The sequence below is a fragment of the Musca domestica genome, unplaced genomic scaffold, assembly GCF_030504385.1.
Source record: "Musca domestica strain aabys unplaced genomic scaffold, Musca_domestica.polishedcontigs.V.1.1 11, whole genome shotgun sequence".
Taxonomy (NCBI): Eukaryota; Metazoa; Arthropoda; class Insecta; order Diptera; family Muscidae; genus Musca; species Musca domestica.
The window spans coordinates 2,189,253-2,201,519 of record NW_026712133.1 but is presented as its reverse complement, the minus strand read 5'-3'; the positions used below and the strand labels follow the sequence as shown (position 1 = coordinate 2,201,519).

At 33.9% G+C, this 12,267-nt stretch overlaps 1 protein-coding gene across 3 annotated transcripts in view; it reads left to right on the top strand.

The window, feature by feature from the left end:
* LOC101901484 (nipped-B protein) overlaps positions 1-12,267 on the top strand; it is a 436,426-nt gene that overhangs the window by 406,210 nt on the left and 17,949 nt on the right. For 2 of the 3 annotated variants that reach the window (XM_059129838.1, XM_059129846.1), the window contains one exon: positions 7,078-7,392. The exons of the other annotated variant lie outside the window; for it this stretch is intronic. In XM_059129838.1, the coding sequence (XP_058985821.1) occupies positions 7,078-7,227 (150 nt within the window). In that variant the 3' untranslated portion in view covers positions 7,228-7,392. Of the gene's footprint in view, positions 1-7,077; positions 7,393-12,267 lie in introns of those variants that run through there. 3 annotated transcript variants of the gene reach the window in all.

Sequence of the window (12,267 nt, the reverse complement as noted above, 5' to 3'; positions counted from 1 at the left end):
GCATTAGCAAAATTTTTCTTCACAAATTTTTGCTTGTTTAAATAGTTCACTGAACTATGCTCAGCCTCTGCTGCCCTTGACACCATTTTGGTTTCCATTATCATGGCTTTCCTCAATGCCATATGTATTGTTAAATTTTCGTCCTCTTCACACAGCCTTTCAAAAATTTGACTTGGCAAGCCCATCACAAATTGGTTTAAAACAAAGGCTTCCAAATGAGTACCAAATTTACAATTAAGCGCCAACGACTTCACTCTGGCATACCACTCAGCAACGGATTCATTTTCATTTTTGGTTGCCACATGAAATTTTTTTCGTTCGCTGAACACAATTGTAGGTGGTGTGTACTGTGTGTCCAAAATTTCACATAGCTCCTCATATTTCTTAGTGACAGGAGAATCGGGACTACACAAACTATGCAACACATTATATGCCACCGCACCAACCGCTTTTAATAAAATCGACTTCCGCACATTGTCATCGGTGCAATTTATTTCACAAAAGTGGATCTCCAAGCGTTCTTTCCACACGCTCCACGACTCCACACTAGGGTTGAACTCTGACACATTCGATGTCTGGAACACAGCAATCTGGCTGGCATTAAAGCTTTGATCTTGCATCTTTATTTTAATTTGTTTAAATTTATTTGTGGCTTAAATTTATTTATTTGATTTTGATTTGTTCGTAATAACGTTCCTTTTTTTTCGTTTTTATTTTACCTAGTTTTGGTAACGGTCTTCACAAATTATTTTAATTATATGTACATACATATGTATATTCAAGTTCTTTTATTTGAGGTTATTGAACCACGAATTATGTTGTGGTTGCTTTAATATCCCATCCTCGTCGCCAAATTGTAATGTATTTACATTAGTGAAACCACTTTTGTTCAAGTTCGAATGCTTAATGATCTTTATTTCTTTTCATCAACATAAAGCTTAAAACTAACAACCAGTATGTGTGTGTTTATGTGTGTATGCATGTACAAGCAATCATGTATCTTAATCACTCAATGATAAATAGATGAGAGTAAGAGTAAATGAGACTTGTAACTGCATACAGTAAACAATAATAACAAGAGGAAGAAGATCATATACTGTACATTAGGATGGTTCGTGCTACAATGTGACCATTGTGTATTAGGGTGGAACGCTAACACAAATACTCTATAATTTACGTCTCTTGTTAGACCTATATTGGAATATGGTTCTGTTGTATGGGATCCTCAATATGCAATATATTCAGATAAAATAGAATCCGTGCAAAAACAATTTCTGCTATTTGCCTTACGAGGTTTACATTGGAATAGTGATTTTGTTTTGCCTTCTTATGCTAGCAGGCTAAAATTAATTAGATTGCCTACACTTAAAAGCAGACGTATTATGTTGAACTCCATGTTTGTACTAAAAATATTAAATGGTTATATACCTTCAAATTTCCTAATCTCATCTATTAGAATTAATGTTCCTTTTAGATCTAGTAGATACTACCAATTATTATATACTGATTTTCACCGCACGAATTATTCAATGGGCGAACCTCTTAATAAAATGTGTGTTGACTTTAATTCTATGTATTGTAATGTAGATTTTTGTATGAGTTTAGATGTTATTAAATCTAGAATAATTTTATTTTTAAACAATTAACATACATGTTTTATTATTTGACAAACTAGCTGATGAATTAGATTCTGTAGCTGGTTTTCAATTTCCTACTAAATTCCCATTATGATGCGGATCATGATGTGTACGCGATCCCTCCGTAAAGGGAGGTCGCCCCCTCGGTCGGCAGGGGTGGGAATGTGAGGCGTGGGAACGTTTCGAAAAAAAAAAAAAAAAAAAAAGACATACCCATTGGCTATGGGTAAAATTCCGAATAAATTTGTTTATCGTTCTCCGTGTTAATGGTAGCAACGATATTTGTATTTTAAGGCAATGCTTCTATAGCATTAAGGTAAAAACTTTAATATTTTTTTTTACATGTTTTACATGTTTACATTTGTGAAATTCAAGTATTTCGCAACGCTAATTATAAATGGTATTTCTTTGTTTGTTATAAATTATAAATGGTATTTCTTTGTTTTGCGTTGACGCTTTTCAAACAATTCAGATCAGCAATAACATGTTGTCAAAGTTAATTGCTTCACAACTGTGGTATGCAGGACAATATTAATATGAGGTCATTTTATTGCTAGTTTTTAGTTATTTCTTATATTATTATGATTATTTGATTTTATAGATGAAACACCAAAGCAAAGACTTGTGATTGATTATCTATATATAAAAATCAATTGTTGTTTATTGGTAATGGAATCAATTGAGAATGGCTGAACCGATTTGCATAATATTATGTACAAATATACCCCGAGTTAGGGATACTACGTAATCTTGACTCTCTCCCTTCAACCCTAGGTATCTGTTTGGGGTCAGAGGAACTGGCCATACCTACATCTTTAAATTTATATGTAAAAAATTTGAAAAAGTCACAAATCAGTCAGAATGGCTGGGCCGATTTGACTCAAATTTTCTTTTGGTTATTTGTAATTACAGTGGAAAGGTTGTCATGAAAGAATTTTTTGAGAAAAATCGCGGAACTGAAAAAATTGACTGTTCTATTATGTGATGGAATTTTGTGTATAAATGTTTCAGAATTCCTTTTGAAATTGAAAATTCTTATTGAAAAAACCGAAAAAATCGAGAAAGTTTGCATATTTTCTATACATGCTGTTATATGGTTGCCATACCCAAATTTTTAATTTTGATTAGATATGGAAGTAATCCATCCAATGAGAACTAAAATGCAAAATTCATTGGGACTCATTCGGTTGGTAAATAAAAATCCCAAAAGACCATACTGTACACAAAGGGCCATACTGTACACAAATATTGTTCTCTATACTCCGCAAGTTACGATAAAGTTTTAAATTTGATACAGTCCTAGGGGTTACATAAGGAATCAGCTGTACAAAATATGTATCAGGTTGGTCTACATGATATGATATAGCCCCTTTCAAAATCCTCAAAAAATAATTCTTTCAAATAATTATAAGTATAGGACCATGCTTCATTATAATTCTTATGTGAAGGTATCCGGTGATTTTAGCTATTACCGGGGTCTTGGTCACATTTTTCAATTGATTTTGCCCTTATTTGGCATCTAGCTTCTGGTAGAAGGCCTCTTCGTGGAAAATTTTAAATGCCAATGTTTCGGAGTAGGCTCATATAAAAGTACCTCCTCATTTTACCTATTTCGAGTGTTTTGATTATATTTTCGATTTGATTTGACTTAAAATGTGTGTTTAGGCTGCTTTGGGGGTAGAGAACCATCTTACATTGACATATTATAAACAGTTAATGTATACTTGTTAATATATATGCTATATTATTTAGTTTTTTAACTCTCAAACTAAAACCTCTTACTGAAAAATAAGATCAGGTTTTTTGAAAGATGTATTTATTTCTATTTAATCGAGTCATCATTTATACTAAAAATTATCCCACTTATTTGAGCCAGATTTGTGAATTTTTATGCTTTAAAAACTATGCATTAAAGACTAAAACTACGGGCCGGCAACGCGAACTGGGCCAGCTAGTAAGAAATAAAATAAAGTAATAATTGCTGATTAGTACTTGATTTTGGTACTTGAAGTTCGTAATAACACTACAGTTTATGACAGAAAATTGTTTGTGCAAGTCCACGCCTTCGTATAGCCCCTATATAACGGCACCTCTCGATATTCGGTATTTTGATGATTTTAGCGAAATTATTCACCGAAATTCTTTCAAATTTGGTATTTGAAGTTCGTACTGGATACTACAGCCTATGATAGGTAATTGTCTGTGGAGATCCACGTTTTTATATAGCCCCAGCTTTTTTTAAACGATGTACAACGCAGATCTCCTATTATAAAGAGCTACTTGGCTAGCTCCTTCGCCTTCACCTAACACTTGTAGTGCTTTATTATAAAGACGTTTCAGTCTATGTTGTATTTCATTATAAAAATCGATTGTGGTTGCTCCGAAATGCGCAGATCTTAGTTCGTCGAATAATTGTTCTCAATTTTTCTTTTCGCCGAAATTATTTTCTAAGAGAAATTAACTCTTCAAGATTGCGCTTGGGTATTAATTTCTATGATTTCTTTTGCAAATTTGTAAAGTCATTGCGGTTTCCATTGAATGTGGGGATCGTGTTAAGGTATTTTACTGGGTCTAGTTGTATTTGATTAGGGAGTGCTCTATTTTGCCTTTTATGTATTTTCTCCACTGCTTTGGAGTTTAGTTATTTTAATATAATTTTTCTTTTTTTCCTTTGATGGATTTAATTAATTTTTTTCACTTTACTTTTTTTATTTTTTTTATATTATTGTCAAAATAGAATGACTAATAAATTATTTAATTATTGTCTCTCATAAATGTTTTTTTACATTATTGTCCTTGGAATCACGTTAAAATATATTAAACAAAAGGCCTAATTATTGTCCTTTTTAAGCGATATCGTTTTTGCACGTTTACTTTCTGTAAAACAAATGTTTTATCATATTATTGTCCTTAGGATCCTTAAAATATTGAAATATTAACAATATATATTCGTTCCTCCACCATTTGGAACGAATTAAAAAATTTTCAAAAAAATAAAATCCATTAAAAATTCTTTTAAAATCTTTAAAATATCTAATATAAGAAGGTGCCGATATGTGGGGATATACGATATTGAGGACCTATAAAGACAAATCTATGTCTGCGTGTAAAGTACTCACAAGGAACTCCTTGTGTGTATTTCCAAAATACCGAATATCGCGAGGTATCGTTATATGGGAGCCATACGTTATCGCTAACCTATATAGAGAATTCTCTGTCGGGGGGTAAAGTGCTCACAAAGAACCCCTTGTGTACAAAGAAGAAAAAAAAAACATCAAAATACCGAATATCGGGGGTACCGTTATATGAGGGCTATACGATATCGTGGACCTTTATAGATAATTCTCTGCCGAGGTATAAAGTACCCACAAGGAACTCCTTGTGTGGATTTTCAGACAATTCCGATGAAAAATGTGGGTAAAATCATAAAATTACCGAATATCGGGGGGTACCGTTATATGGGGGATATACGATATCGTGGACCTGTATAGACAATTCTCTCTCAGGGGGTGAAGTACTCACAAGGAACTCCTTTTGTGGAATTTCAGACAATTCCATTGAAAGATGTGGCTAAAATCATCAAAATACCAAATATCGGGGGTACCGTTATATGGGCGCTATACGATATGGTGGACCTATATAGATAATTCTCTGCCGAGGTATAAAGTACCCACAAGGAACTTCTTGTGTGGATTTTCAGACAATTCCATTGAAAAATGTGTCTAAAATCATCAAAATACCGAATATCGGGGGGTACCGTTATATGGGGCTATACGATATCGTGGACCGATATAGCCCATCTTCGAACTTGACCTGCCTGCAGACAAAAGAGAGATCTGTGCAAAATTTTAGCTCTCTATCTTAATTCGTTTAGACTGTAGCGTGATTACAACAGACGGACAGACGGAGAGACGGACGGACAGGGCTAAATCGTCTTAGAATTTTACGCTGATCAAGAATATATATACTTTGTTGGGTCTAAAATGATTATTTCGATGAGTTACAAACGGAATGACGAACTTAGTATACCCTCCATACCTTTTTTGGTGGAGGGTATAAAAAAGGATTAATTAATTCCCTAATTATTTTCCTTTTTCGCGATATCCCATCCTCGTCGCCAGTTTTGATTTGACTTTTGCTTCTGCTACTACTTTATTCCTTGAGTTCTATTCTTAGACTAAAATACATAATTTGTGTTTTACTTATTGAGTTAAATACTTGTTAAGCGTTTCTGTTCTTTTGCACTTTTATTATTGTATTTCAAAAATAGTGATAAGCTTGTTGCACAAATTATATTTCCCAATACTTTAGCTAGAAGACAGTAAATTGATAATATTGCAATTTTGGGTACAATAGCTTAAATGTGCTAAATTATATTTCTGGATAAGTATGCACAAGCAAACAAAAAAAAAATACTAATAATAATTAAATAATAATAATAAACAAGCAAGTGCATTGACAAACAGGAAACGCGTGCATGTTATTTAAGAAACCATTTAAATTAGGACGCGGTGAGGTGATATCGTATCTTTTAATTTTGTGCGCTGTTTGGTTTCAATCGTGAAAATTGCACTTAATGCTCTTCTAAGGACACATGACTTGATGGAACTGCTAAAACTATTTCAGACAGATTAAACAAATCTCTTTTTTTAGTTGATAGACTTTTCCAGTAGTCAAGTATATTCGTTACGAAAGGCATTTTTTGTCCATATGCTGAATTATCCAGTTTTTGGCGAATATTGTCATTATTTTGGATCGAGAATCGGCTAATAGTCAAGTTATTGAATTCTTCTTTCAAAATATTGTAAGGCGACATGGTCATAGCATCTTGGAAGTTACTTTCATTGGTACTGAATTCACTTGGCGAACATTCGTTTGGTAAAGAATTTATCGCGTTAAAATACGGTCGCAAAATGAGCTCAAGTGAAAACATCGTATTTTTAATCGTTCGCGAGCGAATTTTTGCAAACCCTGCTCAATGTTGCTCATCTTTAAAGAAACTAGAAAAATGCCAATCTGTGCTGGAGTCTTGTAGTGTCAAATAGACTGTTAAATATGCAACAGTTGGCTTTGTATATTTTTAATTTGTTTTAACAAACTTCTTATATTGTGAAAACCCGCGAAACAAGAATGAAATTTCGGGGTTATTCTACAAGATCGAATCTAAAATAATAGGATAATACAGTTTTATCACAAAATTATCTTGCAACCAAATATGAAATAATTTCAAATTATTGTGTTTTTTATTCAAAGCAATACACACACATATACAAAATGTGTGTATGTTTTGACAGAATAAGGGCACAAAAAGAAAGAAAATTGTGTTTACCTTTTGTAATTATGCCATGGCCCCAACCTACAACCGTTTTAATTGCTAATATAACATACATGTATGGTTTTGCAATTCTGTTTGTATAATACTATTTTATTTTCATTTCAGGATGGTCCAAACATTCTTTTGTCAAAAACTTCAAAGTCGGCAATTACATTAAAAACGGTTTCACGGAAACATTCACTTCGAAATAAGCGTAGAAAGCGGAAAATATCCTCAGATGATGACGAGGAATACACTGACAGCGAATATGTTTAGGTTATGATGCAATGTAAAACTATTTGTACTTTGCACTTATCTAAGCTTATGTTATTAATATAATTGTTTCTATTATATATTATATAAAAATGTGAATAAACTAATAAAGAGAATTTTTTAAAGTGCCTAGGTTGGCTATTTGAAAATCTATATGTGAAAATCCAATTTATTTACCTTTTTTAATATTTATGATTTTGAACCAAATGTACTACGAATTTTGGAGCAGCATATCGGGGGGTGCCAATTCAGGATTCCTTCATCCGAGCTGGAATCGAAAATCCGAGACCATGGTTTGTTAGAACGTCACCCAGAGTGGGTTTTAGAAATTGTACCGAAGAGTATTTCCTTGCGTTCTGCAGTATTGTAGTTCCTCGTCTTTGCTAGAATCGTGGTCGGAGTACGGAACTCCACCGAAGTCTCCTGACAAGCAACTAGTACCATATCATCTTACGCCACATGTTGAGATACTGAAATTTGTGAATCGATGGAATATTTTGATCGCAGAGGCTTAATAAGAATTGCAGCATCCAATGTTGTTATGTTGAAACGTTTTGAAGAGAATCGCAGAGGCGGAGGTGGTGCTGCGTTCCTAATACACCATCCTGTTCATACAAATTAGAAAATGTTGATTTCTTTGTTGACCTCGGCGTTATCTTGGATCAAAACTACGATGTTATTTACACATTGACTCGAGTGTTAATAAAGCCAAGTCTATTAGGTTTTATTAAACGCTGGTCCAATGAGTTCGTTGATCCTTATGTCACCAAAAAGCTGTTCGCTTAGTTCTCCCAGTATAAAAATACGGATGCATTCTGTGGAGTCCTTTTTACAAATGCTTTTTAGATACGATTGATCATCTCTGTTTTTTAAGTGTAGGTTAGGTTTAGGTTAAGGTAGTTTTAAGGTAAATAAAATGAGATATGCTCTCAGCATTGTGGTGCTGGGAGCAAGCACGATATACACACTTAGTTTAGTAAACACTAATTAACAATTGTTTGTAAAGCCAGACGCTGAAAATACGCTTTAGTCAATAAAACAAAACATTATAGTTTTAAGTATTTCTTTCTTCACTTTAAAATTGTAAATTTTCGTGTTAAAAAAAAGACTCAATAAATTTGAATTGAATTTATAGATAAAATCGAAAGTGATTTATTTTTAATTGATTTCTCAGCACTTGAAAGGAGACGGTTAGCACACTCTTATCCATTTTTATTTTAAAATCTCATTTTTGCTGCACTTAATCTGCAACTACCTTTGCGGAACCAGTAGGTCCAACCGTTGAGCATTAATTGTCCGATTCTTTAGATTCATTTCATACGGCACCTAGTCTACTAAACCTAACCTAGTCAACTAACCCACCATTCCCGTTCTTTGGTGTGTACGCGCTCCCTACGTATGGGAAGTTTGTCCCCCGGGCTACAGGGATAGGAGTCAGAGGCGTGGAAACTATTAAAAAAATAATCAGCACATGCTAATGTTAGTTTAAGAGAAATTTAATTGCGCGTACTACGCGAAGTCCCATCGATTTTATATTTCACCAGTTGAAAGCTCAGAATCAATTTGACTGCGCCAAAGTTTGATGATAAATATACATCTAAGCATTAATCGCTTTTTCTCTAGTGAAGGAAGAGCAATAAGATTCAGGCCGCTCTCATATGGTTGGAGAAGTTCATTGGAATTCCATACTTAATGTGAAAATACATAAAACTTAACATAAACTCCTTCGTTCCTCTACGAAGAAGCCTGCCGATAACTTGAGCCCATTAAAAAAGCATTTTATGTATTCTAACTTTAGCTTTTCAGAGCAAACAGAAGAGACCGAACCTGAACAGATCCTATATTTATTGAGTATAGTTTTAAGAAACGACTCCAAAGTACGCAACCATATTCTAAAGTAGGTCGAACAAGTCTGATAAATAAGGGTTTGGTCACATAAGGACCAAGAAATTCCTTTGACCAGGGTCTTTCAAATCGTACAAAAAACTTTATTAACACAATACTATATGTAAGTTAAAACGTAATTTATTGTCTAATATGGCATTATCCAATTTGTACGAACTAAAAAGCTTGGCAAACTCTTGTAGCATACGTACCCAGGCGTATTTTTTCTTTGTCAAATAGTGCGTACAAAATTCTTGATTTTTTTTTCCCTGTATCAGTTAAAACAAGTAAACAAGTAAAGTTAAAACAAGTAAAAAACATAAGTTATTTCCTTCTTTCAATACCCTCCACCTTAGAGTAAAAAAACTTTTTTTGTATATACAGTAAGATAGTAAGACGAACTTTGAATACCCTCCACCATTTGGAACGAATTTGGAAATTTTCAAAAAATAAAATCCTTAAAACATTCTGTTAAAATTTTAAAAATACCAAATATAGCGGTTATATTGGGGATTATACGACGTGGGCCTACATAGGCATTGTTTGTCATAAGCTATTACCATATTCAATTTCGAAACTTGAAATAAACGGTGAATAATGTAGCGAAAATCATCAAAATATCGTATATAGGGAGGTACCGTTATATCGGAGCTGTGCGAAGACAATTTTCTGTCACAGGCTGTAGCATCCATTACGAACTTCAAATACCACATCTCAAACAATTTCGGTGGGTATCTAAAAATGCCGAATATAGGGAGGTACTGATATATGGGGCCTATACGAAGACGTGGACCTGCACAAACAATTTACTGTGCTAGAGTGTAGTATCCATTTCGAACTTCAAATACTAAGTTTGAAACAATTCCATCAAAATACCGAATATAGGGAGGTACCGTTATATGGCGGCTATGCGAAGACGTGGACCTGCACAGACAATTTTCGGTCTTAGAGTGTAGTATCCAATTCGAACTTCAAATACCAAATTTAAAACAATTCCGGTGAATAATGTCGCTAAAATCATCAAAATACCGAATATCGGGAGGTACCGTTATATGGCGGCTATACAAAGACGTGGACTTGCACAGACAATTTTCTGTCTTAGGGTGTAGTAGCCATTTCGAACTTCAAATACCAAATTTGAAACAAGTCCGGTGAATAATGTCGCTAAAATCATCAAAATACCGAATATCGGGAGGTACCGTTATATGGGGGCTATATGAAAACGTGGACCTGCGTGGCCCATTCACATGGAGCTGCCTACTGGAAAAATAAACATGTGTGCAAAATTTTAGCCATCTATCTCAATTCATTCGAAAGATAGCGTGATTGCAACAGACAGACAGACAGACGGATGTTGCTAAATCGACTTAGAATTTTGCGCTGGTCAAGAATATATATACTTTGTTGGGTCTGACATGAGTATTTCGAGGAGTTACAAACGGAATGCGAAGTTAATATACCCTCCATAGTATGGTGGAGGGTATAAAAACAGTAAGACCGTTTGCATAATGCAGTTAAATTTATCAAAAAACATAAAGTTAGTGTGGCTGTTATATGGGGTCATACCAAAATGGGAACCTCAATAGGCAATTTTATACTTCAAGGATTGTCATCTATAAATGTAACTAGGGTTATTAAAAAAAATAAATGTGACTAGGGTTATTAAAATACCGAATATCGGTCGGTATCGTTATATGAGCGCTTTAGGAAAACGTGGAACTATATATTCAATGTTTTGTCACCGGGCAAATACAAATTTGTATCAACATACCGAATATAGGGAGGTGCCGGTGTATGGGGTCTATACCAAAACGAAGTTTTCTCTACACGAGCTAGTACCTATCATGGGCAACAAATTCTAATTTTTAGACAAATCCGTGAAAAAATGGGGCAACAATCATCAGAATACCGAATATCGGGAGGTACCGTTCATTGGGGGCTATACCAACACGTGGACCTATACAAACAATTTTTCGCTACACGAGCTAGGACCCATTATGAACCACAAATACCAATTTTTAGACGAATCCGAAAAAAAATCATCAAAATACCGAATATCGGGAGGAACCGTTATATGTGGGCTATACGACATCATGGAACTATACATACAATGTAATACCAATTTAGACAATTCTGTGCAAAAATGTGGCTATAATAATCAAAATAGCTAATATCGAGAGGTACCGTTATATGGCGGCTATACCAAAACGTGGACCGATATATCTAATTTCCAATACCAACTATCCTAGACACAATACAAATTGTGTCTTGAAGGTCTACGTCAAATAATGTGGGCTGTATCGTGATTTCAACAGACAGGCAGACGGACATTGTTAAATCGATCGAATTTTATGCTGATTATTAATATATATACTTTATGGGGTCTACGATAAATATGTAGGGATGTTACAAGCGGAATGACAAAGTTAATATACCCTCCTTTAGAAGGTAAATGGTATAATTATATAATTAGCAAGTATCGTTTAATTGTGTTAGTAAACGATATTTGCTAATTATATAATTATACCATTTACCTATCTTTTTTGTTTGCTTAGCCTGACGTTTGTTGTATTAGTTGTTGTTTTGCTGTTCACTTGTCTATAATTATTATTGTAGATTCTTTAGCATTTTTCATGCGGCTATAATTAATACAGTTATTTCTATTGTAACAATTTAATCAAGTATTCAGTATTGAGTATATTTTTAGGCATATATTTAGCAATGGCTTGTTTATACAAAGAGTGTAATATAACAAGTTCATTTAAATGTACTGGTTTCAACGGCAGAGTTTGATCTCAATACTAATAGAGAAACAGATCTTCGTTGGGCTTGCATCGATTGTAAGTTACTAGAAGTCGATTTTTAGGACAGCTAAAATCGAATCGAATTTTAATCTTCAGAAACGATTGTGCCTCCTAGTTCCAAAATGTATTCTATAGTACAACCAGTACCAGTTAGTGCATCACCATCAATTTCTAATCCTCCATCTATTGTAGTGTCTGAACCCTCTCCTTCCACTAACAGCAACGAGTTAATATTAGTTGCTCCTAGAAGAAGTATATTTATCAGGCATGTCACAAGAATGAATTCGGAATGAAAGTGATTTTAATTTCGTATGTAGCTTCTTCAGAAAATGTAAATGGCAACATTTTTCCGATT